Genomic DNA, 21,496 nt, shown 5'->3' on the forward strand with positions numbered 1-21,496 from the left:
CTAAGTTTCATTTTTCTCTCAATTTTCAATGGATGCCTCAGGTTTGCTATTCACATTTGTACTTTCTCCAAGTATTTTGTTTCTTACATTCTGTAATTAGTATGTCCATATTCTAGACAGAAAGTTCTCCACTTTCTACTTTTGTATCAAATAGAGATTTGCATTCCCTCAAAAATCTCTAGACTTCTGGCATTCTCGAACATTTTCACAGTTCTTTAGCCTTACTGTTTCAGAGCCTGTGCTACTCATTCTCGAGTGAGCTACACTGACACTTCCATTTATCAAGGAACCTCCTCTCCTTGAATACAAAGAAAAGAAACAAAACAACATTAAAAAGGGGAGCCCCTTTCAACAGTCAGAACACATGACAGAAAACCCACACACCAGGCTTCGTTACAGAGCACTATTCACCTGCCCAACAGAGGCCTCTCTTTTTGAAAATTTAACACCAACAAGCCTTATTATCTAGTTTCCAAACACATCTGAAAACTGGGAGAAGAGGAGGGCACACGGCTCCAGGGAGGCTACAGAAAGGGGGCCAGAAGTACCACAGAGAAACCAAGCAGAAGAAGTGAGGCTGCGGAGCCGCTGCAGACAGAGGGTTCTTGGCAACTGCCTTGCAGGGCCGAGGATGACAAGAGAAGGCGGCCAATTAATCTTCCCAAGAATGGCCCCCGAGACACCAAGGAAATGTTCAGTTTTGTCCTATCCAATGATCACATCGAGCCTTCCAGAAAGACTTGTAACCATAGTGGTTAGAATAGAAGTGAGCGTCGTGGGAAAGCCCTTAGGCGCCCCGTTCCCCAGTAAATGTGGGCACGAGGCCCTGGTGTGTGGGAACTAAAACGGCCAAGTGCTTTCCTGAGTTCAGCTAACTTGACATTTCCAGTTACAGCAGAAAGAGTTATACACTTCCATTTTGTTCTTAACATTACTGCTATTAGTCTTCTGGTTCCTTTTTAATATAGTATTCTTTTGGGCTATCTCAAAATTAATTTTTTATATGCCAATCACATTTCTTAATTATTTGGTCGCTAAATATCTGTGCCATTCTTTTAAAATAACTTAGTCAGGACTCATCAGCTTTCAATTTACCTTATCTATAGGAATTCACCTGCTTAAAAGCAGGTGGAAAGTGTTAATAGGGAAAAGGCATGGGGTATATGAGGCTTCTCTATAAAAAAATTAAGTAAAAAAAAAAAAAAAGCAGGTGCAGATAATGTCTCCAAGTAAAAACTGGTTCTCCATGCTATAGCTTTCATGGTCTATAATTTCAAATGGTTTTAGCAGAAATAACCAGCCACATCAGATATAAACTTCCTGAAATTTATCTTTACTAAATGCTACAGAACTACAGGGAAGTCCCCTCAACTAAGCAAACACAGGTCCCTCTTAAAAGGCAAGTCTTCCATATCAAGACTGAGTAGGACAGTGTTTAAGAAAAATTTCAGCTGGCTGCATTTAGGGCACCAAAATGCAATCCGAGAACATTCTCTGGCTTTGAAAGCATTTCACTTCATTGTGAACTGGATACATTTTCATTCATTAAAAGCTCCACATATGGAGGCTTTGTTTACAGACAAGCAAACACTACCGCCCTCAGTCAAATTGTTTCCTTTGTGGAAATCACCCAGCTTGTCAAGTTATGACCCAGTAAATACCGCCATGGAGGGGAGGGGGGTAAGAAATGCTTATTTTTCTCCACTGTTTTCTCACCAATGTGACCCACCGCCCCCCCATGCTGCATTCCCTCTTCTGTCCAGGGATAGCAAACCACTCCGAGACCTTACTTTCGGCCTTAGTTCTGGCCAACTACTCAGCCAGTAACCAGTAGGGTCTTTGCTAATCTAAACCGTCTGGGTTGGCCGGTTCTGCTGCCGGCTCAGAACCCCCCGGGGCTGGTCCCACCAAGCATCCCCAAGCCAGAGGCAGGAGATTCCACCTCCACCTGCTTGGCGAGCGTGTGGGCCACAGCCAGCACAGCATGGTGGGCAGGCAGCTGCGTCATTCAGGGCCTAAGGGGTCAAGGGTTCTAAGCCTAAACTGCCCTGTTGTTCGAGCAATATAAGCAGCTGTTTCGCAGGGAGCCTGCAGTCTGCCCAGCAACTGGTGTCCCCTGATCCCGAAAAGAACACCTGGGCACACCTGGAATTTGTCTGAATGTTCATGAAGCCTTCAGCATGAGCAGTTTAAGGGTGGAAATTAAATAGCACAGGCTCTGAACAAAATGAGAGCTGAGGCAGGAAGCAAAATAAACCAAAAGAATAAAGTACTGAATAGGAAGATGTGGCCTTCAGAAGCAAGGTCTAGCGGTGCTTTTTTTTGGAAAATGCAACAATCTGTGAGCGACCAGGCTCACACCCCACTCTCCTAACCCTCTTGGCACAGCCCCATCTCCCAAAGCAGATAATTCCAGCAAAAGATTTCAGTTTACAGAGAACAGAAAAGGTACCTGACTTTAACTCGAGCACTGACTAAATCCTGCTGTGGCTGTCTCATGACCTTGTTCTGGCAATTTCAACCATGGAAATAAGACAAGATTAAGAAACAGGGCATGGAGGAGTTGATGGTCACGGCAGTTAACTGGCACATGAAATGACCCCACCGCCACCTCCATCCGCCTTACAACAGTCACATTTGCTTCTGGAGATCCCGAGCCTTTGGTTGACTTTTCCCAGTCAACTCTCTAATCCCCTGCATGTCTCTTCTGGTGGAGGTAGCCTTCTCATTAGTCTACTGGCAAATCAGTGACATCTGATACTTGGATGTCTCTGAAAAAGTTTACTGGCTTTGAACCTAGAAGTTATTAACATCAAATTTTCCAGATTACCCATGTTCTGATATCCCTACTCCCTATATCGAATAACTACATTTTACCAAGGGAGAAAAATTACTTGTGTCTGTGGGTTCCCAACTACCAATTAACTTCAGATTCACTAATGAGCAGTGAAGGACATTATCTGTAAAAGAACCAGTCACCAGGTCCTGAGGGTATGTGGAAAGCCTGGAGCGGGGGCCTCATGGGGGAGGTGGGCTGGGTTTGCATAGTGGCTCCTGAAGGTCACCAGAGAAGGTGGTCCCTACACACGTGTTTCTCTAAAAGAGAGAAAAGATGCCACTTTCAGCCCCATTCATGATCACTCCCACCCCATCCCTCTAGTCATAACCAGATTATCCACAGCTGCTCCTTACTCCTGCACCTGCTGTTTGCTCAGCACAGAGTGCTCTTCAAACAGCAATTCAAACACTCTAATTCTGGAATTCTAAAGAAAAATCACATGTGCATAGAGATTTAATGCAAGCCCATTCTATGCTGCATTGTAATAAAAAAAAACAAGGAAAACAATCTTTATTATGTCCAACAATAGGACATTTAGTGAATGAAAATATGTCCATCCACATTACAGAATACTGTGCAGCAACTGACATGAAAAGATGTATAACGCATACTAGAAACAAAAAAACATTCTGCAGAACGCATATGGTTAGGGCCTCTTTACATACGAAGTTATACACATATATTTATTTATATATGTGTAACTGAGTGTGCAAAACTTGGAAGGAATGATCAAACGTAGTTCCCGGTTCCCAGGTGGGAAATGGGAAAGCAGACTGTGCGAATATGGGTTTTTCTTTTGCTTTCAACATTTAATTGAGCATCTACCCATCCCAAGCTCTGAGGATAGAGCGCCCAATAAGCCAGAGTCCACTAGCTCCAATGAGGACCTGGAGTGACTGTTGCTGGTTGTGCTCACCGTGGTGTCCCCTGAACCCGAATCCATGCCCGGTTACAAAGCAGGCAACATTTATCGAATGAACGAAAGAACGAATGATTTATGCATGACTCGTGTATACGACTTGCAGGGGAGGAAAAAAATAATTCAGAGGACTTAAACGATCGCCCTAGTAAAGGAGGTGCCCAACACACGCACTCTAGGCTCTCACTCTCCAGAATGGCTTGTCTGTTCACTGCCTGACTCTCCGACCAGAGCGAAAGCTCCAGAGGACAAGAGACTGCGCTCACCCGGCGCCTCTCCCCGCGCGGAGCTGCCAGAAGCCCCTTGTGGGAGTCACGCCAGGGCCGGGCGCGGCGGCGCAACCGCGCGGTTTCGGGAAGGATATCCAGGGCACCCCCGCCCCCGGGGCTCTGCCACTGCGCTCCGCGGGCATCGCCACTTCCCCTCGCACACCCGGGGCGGAGGGTGCCAGCACCACGCGCCTCGCGCACAGGAGACGGGCTCGGGGCCCGAGGGGACGCCGCTCGCCCAGGCCCGCGGCCTCCGCCCGCCGCCCTCCCGGCCCCGGCCGCCCTCACCTCCCGGGGCAGCCGCCAGCACCGGCGCCCGCAGCGGAGGCCGCAAGCGGCGGCCCCACAGCAGCAGCGCCCGCAACTCGCGCGCCATGACCGTCCTCCCCGAGCGCCGCGCGCAGCCACGAGGGGCGGGGGCGGGCCTTCCTCGGGGCGCGGCGCGGTGACGTCATCGCAGGGTGACGTCACGACGGGCGCCGGGCTGCCCGGCCCGCTGCCTGCGCGGGCGGGCGGGTGGACGCGGGCTCGGCGGCCGGCGGGGGCCTCCGGGGCGGGGTCCCCGCGCGGGGGCTGCGTGACCTTGTGTCGCGTTGTCAAGGGCGACGGGCTCTGCGCGCGGCGCTGTCGCGGGTGGTCGGGGTGCCCCAGGCTCGCGCTCGTCGGCCGGGCCTCAGTTTCTGCACCCCTCGAGCGGGGCCGATGGCGGCACCCCCAAGGAGGCGTGGAAGTCGGTGAGAAGCCGCGGGTCCGGACCGCTGGAAGGCAGGCCGCCCAGCTGAAAGGGATGAGAAGCGGAATTCCGTCCTGACTGGTCTACACCACACGTGGACGCAGCAGCCTCCGCCACCAGCTAAACTGGGCTTACCCGGTTTATTCCAATCCTCGCGCCCCGACGCGGCTTCCGCCCTGCTGAGGTTGGGGTCAAGTTGGGAATTCAGACCCTGAGCCTTCGTTGCCCTGGGATGGGGCCCTGGCGGCTTCCTGCAGACGCGGTCCCCAGATAATCCTCGCGGACGCCCAAGTTTGAGATTAGCTGCCACGATCAAATACCTAGAAAAACGGATTTAATTGAGATTGTGTCAAGTGCCTCAAAGGAGTACAGGAGCCCCGAGTGTCCCCCACGGGGTGTTGGGCGAGAGGCGTGTTGGGGAACGCTGCCAGGAGGGAGAGGTCGGGCATGAGCACCCCATCCCCAAGTTCCTGGTTTAAGCAACTTGGAAGAGGAACACGGAAGAATGGGCAGATTCGGGCTCAACCTGGCGGCTCCAGCAGTGTCCTACCGGCCCCCTGCCCCAACCTCACCCACCCTTCTCTCCAGCAGCCAGGTCCTACAGTCCGCAGTCAGCGCCGCCCCGCGTTTTCTGGGACACTGAGGGTCAGTTCCAAACTCACTAGGCCTCAGCTGTGCGGGCCTCAGTCTCCGCTGCTCTCCAGCATCTTCTCCCTCCCTCACCCTGCTCCAGACAAGCCGAGCCTGTCCCAGGCAGAGCTGTCTCCAGGATGTCCCCGCAGCCACTCCCCAGGGGATGAAAGGGTCGCAACCCTCACATTTCATTTGTTTTTCACTCTGCTCAGGAAATCATTCCTTTTGTGAGAGCTGATACCCTGGTTTACGGGGCAATATATCTGGCTTGGGGAGGCCTTTGAGGAAGTAGAATTTGGCAAAGGCAGGAGGGAAACCTGGCCTTCGGTTAAGGATGGGGGGCTGTAGGGAATAGGAGCCCCAGAGCCGACTCAGGCTCCAGACAAACCTACAGGGCCTTCTGTCCTTCCTCTCTCGGCCTGTGGCCTTCAGAGACAAACCCTCAGCCACAGGTCCTTGTGGGACTGGGTCCTCTGCCAGCCCGGGAAACTGTGGCTTCTCAGATGCCCAGGGATCAAAGCTGTGCTGAAGGGGCAGGTTTCAGCCCAGTCCCTGCATAAGCACAGGACATGGAAGGAGGGAAAACTGATTAGGTGCAGAGTACTTGAGTTGAATTAATAAAGGCTGGCACAGCTGGCTTGGGGAGGGCAAGCCCCACTGGGTCTCCTGACAGCCACAATGGCTAGTATGAGAAATCCAGAAATCACAGCTGCTGGGGGCTGTGAAAAATGCCCACGGTGAAGAAAAGGCAGATTCAACTGCCTACCTTTTCCTTCACTTATTTGTTCAAGGCACCAACTTCCAGGTGAACTTCTCCCCTCACCAGTCAATGTCCTGGGAGAACCCCAGAAGAGGGATCTCACAGCTGAAAGGTATTTCTTGGCGTGGAAATGTCCCAGGACTGATAAAAATTTTTTCCCAAGTTCATGGATTCTCTCATAAAACACCTTAGTTTTTGAAGCTAAAAAATGGAGATGATGAGGAAAGAATCTTCCAGACAGTCCTGCAGCCTTTGGGTATTGTCTGAAAGCTGTTCCCTGGTTGTCTTAGGGCTCAGGTCTCAGGAGCAAGGTTTCTCTGGGGCAGCAGGCAGATGTAATGACCATGCTGGGAGAAGGGCAGCTGCGGCGTGGAGAGCCTGTGACCCTCAGCTTCTCCCTGGGCTCATGAGCCGTCAAAGCTTCCAACATCAGAGATGCAACTTGTGGCCTGGTGCCACCTGCATTGGGTTTTGTGTGCCTCCTAAAGTCCGTTTCATCCTTTCTAGGACTCAGAGGCCAGCTCAGCATGGGGCCAGTAGAAACCTAGTATGTTGTCCGTTCACTTAACAAGTATGTTTGATGAACGCCAATCCCCTGCCATCTTCCGAGACCTGCCTGAGACAGCATAGCTAGAGCTGGCTGGAAGCCAGGCCCCGAACCCCACTTCCACACACACTGACAGTAGGACCCAGCAAAGGACCCCAAGGGCCTTCATGGAGTCAGTGCCACCACTTAGCAGGATCTGGCTTTTCCAGTGGTGGGGAGAATCTGAAGGCCTGGAACTAACTGGAATATTTCTAATTTCACTGGAAAACTTTGAGTCTTTTTTTTTTTTCCCAAACAGCTTTGTTCTGCATTGCCAGTGGACATTCACTCCCTGCTCCTATTTTTTTTTTTTTTTTTTGTTATGGTTAAACAGATGTCCATTTTAATCCTTGTAAGGGTTAAAATGCCACAGTTCAGTGGCATTGAATGCATGGCATGTAAACATCAGCACTAGATCCAGAACCTTTTCATCATCCCGAACAGAAACACTGCACCCTTAAGCAATAACTCCCTGTTTCCTTACCCCACTTTGGTGCCCTCTCTTTTATGAATTTGCCTGTCCTCAATACCTCACGTAAATGGAATCCTACAGTATTTGTCTTTTCACTCAGCATAATACTTTCCAGGTTTACCCATGCCACGGCATGTCTCAGGACTTCACTCCTTTTCATGGCTGACTAATATTCCACTGCATGGATAGACCACACTGTGTTAATCCAGTGCTCTGTCGGTGGGCACTTGGACTGTTTCCACCTTTTGGCAACTGTGAATATGCTTCTATGAAAACAGGTGCCCAAGTATCTGAGAGAGTTCATTCTCAATTCTTTGGGGTCTATACCTAGGACTGGAATTGCTGAGTCATAATGGTAATTCTATGTTTAACTTTTTGAGGAACAAACTATTTTCCCCAGTGGCTGCATCATTTTACATCCCCACCAGCAATGCACAAGAGGATTCCAACTTCTCTGCTTTTTTTTGATAATAGCCACCCTGGTAGGTGTGAAGTGATGTCTCCCTGTGTTTTTTTGTTTGTTTGTTTTTTGTTTTTTCAATCTTATTGAGATATAATCACATACCATTGATCCATCCAAAGTATACCATCAGTGGCTCATAGTATCATATAGTTGGGCATTCACCGCCACAACTAATTTTAGAACATTTTCATTACTCCAAAATAAAGAAAAAAATAAAAATAAAAAAGAATACTCCAAACATCCCATACCCCTTTCCTTGTGGTTTTGATTCGTATTTACCTAATGACCAATGACGTGCAGCAGCTCTTCATGTGCCTTTTGGCCATTTGTCTCTCCGGTGTGGCCACTCACTTTTATTTCAGCCACATCCATGGAGGGGCACTGGGAACATCATAAGCCCGCATTCTGCAGGGCGCACAAGTGCCACGGCCATGCCCCCGGCCCCCATGCATTTCGGGAGCAAATGGACCCTGAGATCTCTCTCCCTTCTCTCTCTGACAGCAGCGTCTGTCAATCCAGCCCCCTTGGGGGTCCCGTGGCCACCAACTAGCCGGATAGCCCCTGGCTGGTCCCTTGTCCTCTCTGGGGCCTTCCTGGAGCCCCTGCTGGGGTCACCACTTGGTGTTTTGAAAGGTGACTTCTGGCCTGGCGAAGAGCTCAGATCACATTTTTTTGTTTTTCCAGCTTGTGGATGAGATCACTCTGATGCATTGAATCAAATATCCACCAAATCAGAAGGCTCGGGTGTATGGCTTACCATAAGGAAGATAGGTGAGGACGAGTTTGACCTGACTTCAGAGTGAACCTGCAACTCCATGTGTGTGTGTGTGTGTGTGAGTGAACCTGCAACTCCGTGTGTGTGTGTGTGTGTGTGTGTGTGTCTGAGCCCAGCCAATGGCTGTGTGTGTGTGTGTGTGTGTGTGTGTGTGTGTGTGTGTGTGTGTGTGTCTGAGCCCAGCCAATGGCTCTGCAGTTCCAGAGCCACCATTCTAACCCCAGATGCTTGGAGGAGAGGGGGAGGCTGTCTGGGGAGGGCAGGGGCTTTGCTGCTGGTTGCTCCTTTCCCTGTGTGTGGCTTCTGGAAGCTGCAGGGCCCACCCCACCTGCGTCCCATAGCACTGGCCCCTCTTTGCCCAGGGGCCCTGGGCTCTCTGTCCCAGATGCCCTGGGGGGGTATCCTGAGTGGCACTTGGCATCAGGCCCCAGCTGGCAGCTCAAGACCCCCTCCACTGTGAAGGGGGTGCCCTCAGTCAGAGTTCTTGTGCTGCTGACCCAATGGAATTTCAGGGGAAAGGGCCTTGAATGAGTCAAAATGGGCATTTTCCCTGATGGTTGGAGTGGCGACTCTCGTCCCCCGAAGGTGCCATCTCCCTCCTGGGCACTGGGGCAGAGGGGCCCATCATCCGGCAGACCTACCTGCAGCACCGGGGACACAGCTGCAAAGCAAAGGCTTCTGCTTGCAGAGCCCTGGTTACACCTGAGTGTTGCAGCCCCCGCGGCCCCCATGGCCTGAGGTTTATAGATGACCTGGCGCACGGCGGGAGGGACGCTCAGCTTTGCCTCAGTTTACTCAGTAGGGGTGCTGAAGAATGCGCAAAGCAGACGCTGCACATCAGCTGGGGGGTTGGCAGGTGCACAGGCACCCCTACACTAAGGCAAATGCTCTTTATTTTCTTTGCAATCTGCATTTTTTCAGATGAACTTTAGGGTAAGGATAGCTGAGGGCATCTCCCATCACTTATTTGTCCCCCGGGGCAAACTAAATGGTCAGGGAGCTCTTTTGGGGCGCTAAAGGGTTTCCAGCACCCTGGGACTGTCGCCGAGGATGGTGGGTGCCGCGTGCCTGCAGGTTCTTACTCAGGTCCGAGGGAAGCGCGGGACAGAGGGAGAGAAGGCTCCTGTTGGAATGCAGGCCATGAATAAGACTACAGAACCGCTTGACCAGACAAGACGAAGGCAAATTAAAAGTCTAAATGGTCGGTTCTTGGTCCCCTGGGCCTTGCTCCTCAAGGCGTGGCCTGGTCCAGCAGCACTGGCCTCACTTGGGAGCTTCTAGAAACACAACCTCAGGCTCCATCCAGACCTACAGAATCAGAATTTTAGCAAGATCCCAGGTGCTCCGTGTGCACATTGGAGTTTGAGAAGCACTGTCCTAAGGACATAACAGTAGCATCAAGAAAAAGAGTGGGTGTGCTTCCTAAACCCCGAGGCCCTGCACGGTTATGGCCCCTGGGAAAGGCTTCATCGGGCCCAGCACAAACTGGCTTTGGTGTCCCCCAGCCCAGCACCTTCCTGCAGTAATAGCTTCTGTAGATGGAGTTCTAGGATCTGCTCCCCGTTTGCTGAGTGAACCAACCCAGGGCCATGAAGTCAGAAGCAGCAGTAGGTTTGCTTTATGAGGGGATTCCAGAAATTCCCTCCCGGAAGGAAAGGGGCCTCCGCTTGGCACCTGCTCACAGCTGCCCTCTTTCCACGCTAAGACCCCTTTCCCTCGCCTGGTAAACCAGAGCTTGGAACTCAGGGCTCCGGGGTGGGGGGGACAGTGAGAACCGGCCCTTTGTGCCCTGGCCCGGCTGAGGTCCAGCTCTTCCTGGTGACTTGAAATCCCTGGGCTTCCAGTGGCCCTTGCGAGGTTCCCCCACATCTAACCCCCTTCTTTTTCTGTGTCTTCTATGTCTTCTAGCTTTGGGAGCAGATGGCAATGCCACTGTCTGGTCCCCAAACCTTTTAGCCACATGTGCCTCCTTCTCCTGCCACCCACCCCGTGGGGAGGAGCATGTGGAGCCACCCTCTTCCCAGGGCCCAGGGCGGCGGGTGGGAGGCCGGAGAGGACCAGGAAGGAGCCTTGGCGGCAGGAGGCCCGGGCAGCCTCTGCCTGCTCCGGCTCAAGAAATGGGGAGGCATCTGGGGCGGCAGTGCCAAGCTGCAGCCCTCGGCGCCCCTCCTGAGGCTCTCCGGACAGCCCTGGAGCCCCTGTGCAGGCAGGTTCTCACCCTAGTTTGGGACGTTCCCTCAACACCACAGTCTCCCTTGAGGAGACTTTAGTCTGAATTACATAGATATTCCCGTAGATGTTTAACCATCGGTTCATGAAAAGGCTTCCTTTCTGCTGGCCCAGCGCCCAGGGGACACAAGAGAGATGTGGAGCCCTTGGGCGGAGGGACCAGGGCTGCCTGTCATGGGGCACGTTCTCCAGCGGGCACCAAACCAGGCAGTGCGAGTCCCAGAGTCCTGCACAGACAGCTACCGCTCACTTTCTAGGCACCATTTGAGGGGCTCTGTTAATAGTCCAGTTGCAGCCCTTAAATTTTGGGCTACAATTTATATTAAGTACCCCCAATGCGGGTTTGCGAGGAACTTCTGGTAGGGTAGGGGTGAGGCAGTTTCCAAGCCTGGTCGGCTCATGCCAACTCGGGCAGGCCACTCAGCTGCCTGCTTTCCTTCCTTCGAGTCAGGGTGAGGAGTTACGCATTTCAGCAGCGTTTGTTGCATGTGATGATTATTCCACCTCTTCAACTGTCCTGTTCAGGGGAGGAAAGCCGGGTTTGGGGGCTCAGTCAAGGTCAAGGGCCTTGCCCAGGCGATGCCCTCAGCATCACCCCCTCAACCTCCACCGCCACCTTGGGGGCATGCCTTCATGGTCTGAGCTCATGCCTCAGTTTCTTCCCAATCCCCTTAAAAAATACATGAGCACTTTCTTAATCCAATTGTCTCACAGCTGTCAGCTCCCTTTGGATTTTTCAGTGTAGGGTATTAAGTTAACAGTGATACATCTATGATGAGTCCAGGTGACTCCTCCATAGAAAGATGCGAACATGTTGAAACCATCACTTGATAAACAATTTAGGCCAACTGCAAAACATTTTCATCTACTCATGAACATTCAAGAGGCTTTCCTTTGTTGGCCTAGACACTACAATTCACTTGAAAGTTCTAATTCCTTTAGAACTTTGTAAATGACTTACATATCCCCACTCATGACTTTCTATTGTCTTGGTATGTGCAGTAAAATCACACGAGTGACACACACGGAACGTTCTGTTTCAGGGGCCCGTAGGACCCTGAAGCCACCCATCCCCACCTCGGCTCAAGCAGCGCACCTTGGCCTTGTGGAGCTGCTCCCTGGTGGCACCCTGGCCAGCAGCACCCAATCACCTCCTTAATGAAAGGCGATTAAGAAAAAATAACAGTAGCTTATATTCCCATGGAGTGCGAAAAGCACATCTTGGCTCAAATGAAATCTTTGGTTCCATTTTATAGTAGTCAAAAGGAGAAGAAAGTAACAGGTCTTCGACTGGAGACTAACTTAGGAGAAGCAGAAGCCTCTCTACCTCAAGAAACACAGATTTCATTCCGTTGGTGTTTCTAGCATGCTGAATTTTCAAAAACATAAACGCATGCACGAGACAAACTCAATTCAGCACCTTCAATATAGAATGACTAACCATTAAGCTAACCCAGAGGGTCTTAAGCCAACTGGAACCATCTTTGAATACAAGCAGTTTTACCAGCTTTTATTATCAACACCAGCACATTTCAAGGTTCCTCTTTTTGAGCACAAATATAGCACTTTTTTCTTCTCCTTTTAAGTATACAGCATGAGACACAGTGGCAGGGCTTTCCAGCTTTCTTACAGGTTTCCTTAAGACAGGCTTAGGGCTCTTAGCATGCCCACACCCTCGGCCCCATCCTCTGACATCTTGATTGCTTAAGTGGGCTATGGGACGTGGAATCTAAAAAGGGGGAGTTTGGTACACAAAGTTCTGAATTCTGGAAAGCCTGGAAAAGATGCTCTTTATTGAACACATTCAAGGCTGCACGCCTGGGAGAGCACCGCATGGGGAGCGGCTCGGAGCCCGGCTCTCCCTCGTCTCAACGCAGGGCCCAGGGCCCGCCCCTGGGGGAGAGGGGAGCCTGGGGCGCGGGGAACACGGACGTGCACGAGCCAGCAAGCTGAGCAGGGGCAGCCGCGTCTTCTCTGGAGGGACATGGTCTTGAGTTTCCTTTCTTGGGATGGGCTGTAGATGGGCTTGGCTGGGGGATGTAGGTGATGGTCTTTTTCTTACCTGACACATTATTAAAATAAACTCAAGATACAAAACCCTGTATTAAAACTAGCAAGTACCCTTCCAATTTCTTAAGGGTTTCTTCAAATTGATTCTAAAATCATGTATTTTCAAAATATCTCTGTGAACCTAAAGGCTTAAAGGGAAGTTATCTGGGCCATGAATTTAAAATTTACCACCAGCACATCCCCCTTTGTGCAATCTACACCACCCTTTGGTTTGGGGACTAGGGATAAAAGACACTGGACTCATCATTGGTCTCTTGAGGGTGGCAACTAGAGATAAGCTTCAGCTCTTCTGCCCATGGTGCCCCTCTGAGATGTGATTTTACAGCATTCACGCACTCAAGTGCCCCCCAACAGCCAGGGCGCAAATGTTACTGCTCCAGAAAGTGGCTCTCCTCAGCCTCCTCCAGGGCAGCCCCTTGCCTGAATTTTCTAGAGGAGGATGGAAACCCAATGGCTGGAGCCTTATCTGCATGCCCAGTGTCGCTGAGGCCACAGCAGGACTCCCCTACTGAACCTAAATTCGTGGGGAGAAGTCGGGAACCATGTCCAGTCCCCAAAGTACTCTCGGCACTATTGTGGGGTTTGTATATAGGAAGGGGGAGGGGGCTACTGCCTGAGAAACCTGCAGGAAGCCCTCCCTACTGAGGGTTGGAGCAGGGGTGGGGGGGATGGCTAAGACGGGGAGGGAAGACAGAAGAAGCAAGCAGACGGGAAGCCAGGTGCTGTCTGAAACCAAGGTGCGCACGTAACTTTGTGGATGGAATTCACCCGTGAGCTTCAGTTGTGTGGGGCCAGCGCAGACCCGACGGCCTCAGTCTCTGGAGAGAAGCCCCCAGGCTCTCCCGGCTGCCACCCGGCTCTCACCACCATGGCCCGGGCCCCCGCCTCTCCTCTCCGAGCGAACAACCAGAACCTTACAAAGAACAGACTCCAAAAAATATATATAAATAAATAAAAGCCTTAAACATTCTTACATGGATCTTAAAGAACAGAGTACATGTTAAAAACTTCAGTAATTTATATCAATTTTAAGCGGTACTTTATATACAATGGGGAAAAAAAACACATGCATAGTCCAAATACAATGTGGAAAACAGCATTTTCATAACAAAAAACCCCGAACACTAAGTGTTAATACCATGTACATGAATTCAAGAAGGACCACCCTTTTTGTCTGTTGCACACAGTTTATTTAACAATATGATATAAGAAATGAGTTGGTACGTTACCATTCTATACAGTGATTGAATCTTCTTGAATTTTCTTATTTATAGTAATTATATCGCTTGCATGATTTACACTAGAATTGCTTTTCCTCATTTCAAGTTTCACATAGAAGAAAGAAAAGAATGCTTCTTCTCTATTAACATTAGCATGGTCTAAGAGAGTGATCATCCCTATTTTTTGTCTAAAACCAGTTTTATCAGAGAAACAAAGCAACAATTTCTACATCTGCAAGACAAGAGTCTGGCTTAAGCCAGGATGTGTGGATAGATGTGTGTGGGGGTGTGCGTGTGTGTGCACACAGGAGTCACTGCTATCGCCAGGGTAATACTTGGAGACGCCCACAGAGTTCACTATAGAAAAAAATCTTCCCGCAACATCAGAAAGTTATCGGGATACATTATAAGCTTGCATTATTTCAGGAATCAGTTTCTGAATATTATTTTTCTTCTTGCTTTTAAACATAAATGTTTAAAGTCTCAAAAATACAAATAAAAAATATGAATATAATGAACTTGTTTTTCCCATTAAAAAAAGCCATGAGTCACCAGCAATGACAAAAAGAATCCAAACAAAACCCCCCTCCCCCCAAACAAAACAAAACAAAAAAAAACAGGAAAAAAAAAAGAGAGAGAGAGACCAGATATTTAAATCAACTGGTTTTTAACAAAAAAATATATTCTTTGTATTGTTTCTTTAAACAGCAATCCATCCTTCCATGGCTCGGAAGTAGCGGTTCCATCTAGGAATAAAAAGAGCCTAGATGCCTGGGTTTTCAGTACAAAAGGTCCGAGGGCATGAAGGGGCCGTGGTGCTCCCACAATGCTACAAACCCTCCACGAACTTCTCTAGCGTGTCTCCGGTGGCGTCCAGGGGCAGTTCACTGGACAGCGCGCTCCGACTGGGGGTGTTGAGCTGTGGAAGCATTGCACTCTGTTCGGGGTTCCCCAGGTGTCCCTGATCGATGGAGCTGGCCATGGGGACTGCGAGTCCTGGGTGGGGGGAACCAGTCTGGGGCGAGACGTGGTGTGGCGACGGCTGGGGCTGGATCCTCGGCGACGGGCTGGAATGTGGCGGCTGGGACTGGGGCCGCGGGGACTGGACGGGAGCTGGCGAGCGCACCTGGCTACTGAGGGGTGTGGCTATCTGCTGGCTGGGGAGATGCGGCGCCTGGGGCTGTCCTGAGAGCATGTGCTGCTGGGGGCTCATGGGGTTGGGCTGGCCCGGGGACCCCATCTGCTGCTTCATCTGCTGCTGCTGCAGAATCCGCTGCTGCAGGGCCTGCTGGATGTTGGGGGCGCTGTCTGCGCCCAGCCCCGGCTGCCCCATCTGGCCCAGCTGTCCCATCTGCGCCGCCATCTGGCCCATGGAGCTGCCCTGGATGGGGAGATGCTGCTGCATGCGCTGCTGCTGCATGGCCGGGGGGTAGCCTCCGGGTCCCTGAGGCTGCTGGAACTGGCTGTGCCCGGCCATGCCCCCCGCCATGCCAGTGCTCCCTTGCTGCTGCTGCTGCTGCTGCTGTTGCTGCTGCTGCTGCTGTTGCTGCTGCAGCAGCTGCCTCCTCAGCATCTCTCGGTACTGGGGATTCATGCTCGCCATATTGGGGTTGTGCCCCGGGTTCATGATGTTGAGAGGCTGGCCCTGGGGGTTCAGGCTGCCCATGGCCTGCTGCTGCGGTGGGACGCCGGGCCTCGGCACGCCAGCCTGCATGGCGCTCAGGTTCTGCAGGCCGGGCTGCGCATGCATGCTGGGCTGGGGCTGCAGGCTGGGCTGCGCCGGGAGGCCGGGCTGGGGCTGCATGCCGGGCTGGTTGGCCACGTACTTGGCTGTGCGCTGCTTGATGAAAGCTGCCATGAGCTGGGGGTTTGACTTGAGGATGTTCAGCACCTGCTGCTGCTGCTGGGGGGAGCTAGGTGACTTCAGGGTCCGCAGCAGGTCCTGCAGGGCACTGGGCGAGATGCTCCGGGGTGGCTGCACGCTGGGCATCCGGGGCCCGGCCACAGCCGGCTGGGTCTGCATGGACAGCACAGGCCTCGGCAGGCCCGGCATGGGCGGCTGCTGCGGCAGGGGGGCCTGCTGCCACTGCCCGGGTGGCATGCTGGCCATGACGGGCCCACTGACCTGGCTGGGCCGGGGCACGTTCAAGCCCACAGGTGCCATCTGGCTGACGGGAGTCACCATGCCCGTGCGCCCCGGGGGCATGCTGTTGTTGATGTTGACTCGGTACAGGTGCTGCTGCTGCTGGGCCTCGCGCTCGATCTGCCGGGCGGCTTCTACCGCGGCAGGCGGGGGCTGGGCGGGAGGCGGGGGGGGCCGGCACCTGGCTGGTGGGCTTCCCGGCAGACACTGTTGTTGGGGGCTGAGTTCGGGCCACGCTGGGGAAGCCGGCTGGTGACATGCTCACGGGCGAGGGCTGGGGCTGGGTGGGGGGCTGCGGCGTCTGGGGCGTGCTGGGCTGCTGTGTGGGGGTCCCGGGCGGAGCTGAGGTAGGAGAAGGCAAACTCTGCTGAGGCACGTTGCGGGTGTTCATGGTGGCCATCCGCCGGCGCATGAGCTGGGCCTGCTGCAGGCGGTGCTGGATCTGCTGCTGGCGGAGCTTGTGTTTGATGTTGAGGCAGAAGGGCACGGGGCACTTGTTCTCCTGGCAGTGCTTGGCGTGGTAGCAGCAGAGGGCGATGAGCTGCTTGCACACGGGGCAGCCGCCGTTGGTCTTGCGCTTGCAGCCCTTGGTGTGCTGCACGACCCGCTTCATCTTCTGACAGGACGGCAGGGAGCAGTTGGCGTTGCGGCACTGGCAGGCATGCACCAGTGACTGGATGCAGCGCTGGATGCTCAAGCGCCGCGACTCCTGGGGGCTCTTGGACTGCGGCTCACCCTGGCTGCCACCCTCGTCGTCCAGGCCCAGGCCCCACTTCACCATCTTGTGGTTGTGGCTCTTGGTGTTGTAGCAGTTGATGCAAAGGTCGTAGTCCTTCAACAAGGAGAGCAGACAAACCAGCGTCAGCCCGCGCGGGGCCCGCACCCCGGCCACCCTGACACGCCCGCGGCCACTGAGTCTGTGCTTGCCGAGAGGGGAGAAGATGGCAAAAATGCCCAACCCCTGGCACCTGCATTTCTGCGGACTATCTCTGCCGTGCAGAAAACCCCCAGACCCACCCTCCCTGTCTCCTCCCCATCTTCTGGGTGGTGCCCCCCTGAGCCAGGCCATACTTCCCTCCCACCCTGTTATTTCACGCGCGGGTGTGCTGGCGCGTGCTTAGGCGGCCTCTCGGGCAAACAGGAAGGGAGAGAGTGGTTTGGAGTCATGTGCCCAAGGCTTCTAGGTGCAGTTAAGGAAGATCCACAAGCTCATGGTTATCACTTACTTGCCTTCTTTCCTCTGTGACCCACAAATCTCACCTACGTCCCATTACTCCCTGCTCTTATGTTTTGGATCCTGAAGCCTAAAGACTAATTTTCTCCAAAGCACTGCCCAACAGCCTGAGCTGACACCCTGGGGAGTCCCTGCTCCCCCCCTTCTCCCAGAGCTCCTCACACTGTTCACATGAGTTCTGCAGGGCTGCAACCACAGCTCTCCTTCCCAACCTGCCCTGCAGGAGGCCCAGGAGAAGCTCCCCCAGGAACGAGCAGGTAGGGCCCAGGGGGGCATCACCAGGAGAAGCACCCCCTCCCCATCAAGGAATCCCCAGGCTCGGAAAACTGCTTGTGTCCGGGAACCGGGAAAGTGCAGTCTAAACCTAAAGACTGAGGACCAAGATCTGATAACTCTTTCCCGAAAAGGCCATGAGTATCCTTGCATAAAAAAGTTAGAAAAGGAACAAAAGGAGTTGAAAAAGGTTGGAAACGAAGAAGAGAGCTGCCACAAAGCTGGGGCCTTCTGAAGGGAAGGCCTGCATGGCACGGGGGTGCGCTGACCTGCTAAACACACCCTGCCCTCCCCACCACTAGAGAAAGCTGCCGCGGCCGCCACAGGACAGTGGAGACTGTCCTGGAAGGCAGTACTAGCAAGTTGTGGTTTGGTGGCAGGAAAGAGGTGCCAACGGGGGAGGAGATGGGGTGCCGGTGGCGCACAGATCTGGGATGTGGAAGGGCAGGCCTAAGCCACAGCCCCTGGGCGGGCCGGCGGTGGCAACAGCATTTCTCCTGGGCCAGCCCTCCAGGGAGAGCCCCAAAAAGCAGCATGGCCACGCAGTCCATCAGGAATAGGCGACAAGGGGCTGAGACCCCCGAGCAAAGTCACCACACCTAACAGCAGGGCAGAGGGTGGCCGGTCCCTCAGCAGGACATGACTGGGGCAGGAAGCAAGGGTGAACAGGCTGCAGCTGAAGGCAAAACCTGAGACCCCGCCTCTCCACACCTGTGCCCGGGAGGGCTGCAAGGCCCAGCTCACCACACGCTGCTGCACAGGGAACGCGGGGCAGCCCAGCACACACGGCCCCCCATGGCGAGCCTGCCAGCACCTCCCCGTGTCCCCCAGCGAGCCAACCAGACCACGCAGTTGATGGGCAGCCCGCTTCCTCCTCGCTTCTCTTTGGGCTCTGGTGTCTAGCCTCGCGCCCGGCATGTGGTAGAACCCAGTGAGTGCCGTGTCTCACTCTCAACCTAACAGCTGAGGTCTCCCCAAGAGGACCAGCATCTAGCTCAGCCTTTTTAATTTGTCGCTTTTTCCTCCTGAAAAAGGCCGGCTGTCTAACCGTTCAACCTGCAATGCCCCTTTCTGCCTGAAGCGAATGTGCACAAGCAGCTAGCACGTCCCACAGCCTCGGACACCAACTCGCCCGCCCAGCAGAAGCCACCGTCTGCTGCGAATTCCCGTCGAGGTGCAGGAAGCCCTATGAGCGCGGCAGGCGGCAAGGCGGGACCAGAGGCCAGCAGCAACGCCTACCTCGCACACGGTGCAGTGCCAGCGTGTCTCCACGTGGTGCTTGCACTCGTTGCAGGTGTAGACGAAGCGGTCCTGGCCCTGCGTGTGCAGCTCCACCAGCATGCACAGCGTGGACCACTTGGAGCGGCGCAGGGAGGAGAACTCCCAGTGCTTGTCCCGGGCAAGCGTGAGGAAGGCATCGCGCCCATCCATGAGGTCACAGCTGAGCAGGGGGTCAGGGTCCACGATGGGGGGCAGGGTGTTGATGACAGGCCCGGCGTGGAGGTGGATCACGAAGAAGACCTACAGGGGGAGAGCGGCAGAGAGCAGCGTCGTCAGCCCAGCGGAGAGGCAGCTGCGTGACACTGCAGGCCCAGGACGCTCTGCGTGCCTCTGCAGCCGGGGCAGGACAGAGGGCTGCCGGGCGGGATCGGCGCCTGCGCCCCAGGAGTGCTCCAGTGGTCATGCTCCCTGCAGCAGAACTGCAGGTGCGAACCCGCCAGCCAGCTCTGCCCTCCAGGGGTGCCTGCTGCTCTGACACAGCCCAGTGAGGTTGCAGGAGGTCTGTCTGTCTGTCTGCATGTTGAGCAGCGGGAGAGATAGCCAAGATGCTGTCTCCTTCCTCTTGGCCAGAGGTGGGGCACCAGCACTTGGCAGCCCCTCTTCCTCTACCCCCCCCAACCCCCCTGGCCAGCCCCACGCCACGCCACTACCTCCTTGTGCTTCTCCATGGTAGCATAGAGCTTCTGGGACAAGTCGTTGGACACGTTGGGCATGCTGGGCTTCTTTTTGTTGGCTCGGCTGATGCTGCTTTTATTCTTGTTGGTTTTCTTGTTATTCTTTTTCTTAGCATTCTTGCTGTCACCCTGGCTGCCCTGTAACAATATGAAAAGTTGTCAGACCAGCCCGGCCTCCTGTTCCCACACCTGGGGGCTCCAGGAAGCCCGAGCTAAGGCAGGTCGCCCCTGGGTGACTCTGATCTGCACTGTAAACACACAACTGCCCTCGAAGAAGCTGCTCAGGAAAGGGATGAGGAGAGAAGCAGGGGCAGGACTGGGCCAGGAGCAAGTGGGTACTGTGGCAACACACAAACGTAAAGTAAGGACTGCTGGAACTTTCTCAGCTACCTGTGAAGGGAAAGATATATGCAAAATACTGAGTTCAGAATCCACTGATGCAAGGCAGAGGAAGCCACTTTCTATGATTCCCCTTCATCGTACAGGGTAAGCACACACTTGCGATTCTGACCACATCACCTCTTGCCATAGAAAGGCTCCCAACACCCCAGGTGTGCGGGTCTTCGGGGGAGACAAGTGAGGGTGCTAACAGGAGGTGGCCTGGTTCGAGCAGAGTCTCCCAAGCGGCCTCCTGCAGGTGCCACAGGGTGGGACAGCTCCCAGGCCCAGCTCCCCTCCTGCCAGGCCCGCTCAGGCCTGAAACCCACCGTTAGTGCCGCAATAATTTGGCTGATGGTCAGAGGGTCTCAATCCTCAGTTAAAAGCTCCTATTGCCTGTTTTACACTTACACCTCAAGGTGAAAAAGGGAACCACATCTGGTGCAGGGAAGGTCACGTTAACGGGAGAGACTGAGCACATGAAGGGAAGTGTGAGTCTGGGGGAAGATTCAGCTGCGTCTCACCCTGTCGTGCCTTCCCACACGAGGGCACCGGCTGGGGTGTTGTGGGAAGAGCCTCTCACCCAGCCCAGCATCCCGGCACCTCATGCTTTGGCTCCAACTATACTGCCGACAAGAACGTTCTACAGAGATCTTCCTGGGCATCCCAAGAGCTATGCTGCCCTGAGGCTCTCCACGGTCCTCACAGCACAGCAAAGGGACAGCTGTGTGCAGGAAGGGTGATTTTCCAGGGTTATTTTACTCATGCATTTCTGACCCTTTCATTCTGGAGAACTTGTTTTGAAAATAAATATTTTTAAAAAATGAAAGACAATGGTCCTAAGTCACGGTGATAGCCCCTACCTCAGTGCAGTGATGAAAGGGGCCCTCACATCTGGGGTCCTCCCCCCAGCCCTGCACCCCAGTCCAGCTGTGAGCAAGTCACAGGTCCCAGTAGGGGGCACCCTGTAGAGCACCCAGCATCCTCAAAACTGTCGCAGTCGTCAAAAACAAGGACAGCCTGAGAAAAATCTACAGCCAAGGCCTAAGGAGACGGCGGGTGACTGTGACGTGGGATCCTGGGGGGGCTGCTGGGACGGCAAGAGGCCGTCAGGTGGAAAGGAAGGCGGTGGGAGAAGGCACAGCCTTTAGTTAACGACAACGGATCAAAGCGGTTCATGGAAGGTAGTGGATGGGTCGCACAAAAGAAAGATGGGGACTACCAAGGAGCAGCCTGGGGGCAGCATCTCGCCTACCCTGGCAATTTTCCTGTAAACTTTCAACTGTTCTAAAAATAAAGTCTATTTAAAAAAAACTCATGAAAGAAATATATTCATTGTGTAAAATTTAGAAAACACAAATAAAAAGCAAAATAAAGCCCTGAGCGCCTGTGCCTGGAGCAGCAGCCTGCCCGCCTTCCGTCCCCGGGCCACCCCTGCGCATGTCTGCACCTACGATGTTCTCCACAGGGCTGGGGGCCCACCCAGAAGTGGCATCCTGCTTCCTCCCCATTTAACATGAACGCAAGCATTTCCCAGTTCCTTCA

The 21,496-nt window shown here is 53.6% G+C and overlaps 2 protein-coding genes and 1 long non-coding RNA gene across 3 annotated transcripts in view; 1 reads left to right on the plus strand and 2 right to left on the minus strand.

Annotated features, from left to right (window-relative positions):
* The window catches only part of TRAP1 (TNF receptor associated protein 1), a 62,234-nt gene extending 57,770 nt beyond the window's left edge, over window positions 1-4,464 (minus strand). The window contains exon 1 of the mRNA XM_037813572.1: window positions 4,316-4,464. Coding sequence (XP_037669500.1) covers window positions 4,316-4,403 — 88 coding nt within the window. The 5' untranslated portion in view covers window positions 4,404-4,464. The remainder of the gene's footprint in view (window positions 1-4,315) is intronic.
* A 54-nt stretch (window positions 4,465-4,518) lies between these two features.
* On the plus strand, window positions 4,519-21,243 carry LOC119517081. The gene is made up of 3 exons (XR_005213467.1): window positions 4,519-5,405; window positions 8,359-8,445; window positions 18,653-21,243. It is a non-coding gene; the product is annotated as an uncharacterized LOC119517081 (long non-coding RNA).
* LOC119517074 (CREB binding protein) overlaps window positions 13,916-21,496 on the minus strand; it is a 179,598-nt gene continuing 172,017 nt past the window's right edge. Inside the window, 4 exon segments of the mRNA XM_037813571.1 lie at window positions 13,916-16,282; window positions 16,284-16,943; window positions 18,858-19,139; window positions 19,550-19,711. Of these exon segments, the coding sequence (XP_037669499.1) occupies window positions 14,798-16,282; window positions 16,284-16,943; window positions 18,858-19,139; window positions 19,550-19,711 (2,589 nt within the window). The 3' untranslated portion in view covers window positions 13,916-14,797.

The sequence above is a fragment of the Choloepus didactylus genome, chromosome 21 (genome assembly GCF_015220235.1).
Source record: "Choloepus didactylus isolate mChoDid1 chromosome 21, mChoDid1.pri, whole genome shotgun sequence".
Lineage (NCBI taxonomy): Eukaryota > Metazoa > Chordata > Mammalia > Pilosa > Megalonychidae > Choloepus > Choloepus didactylus.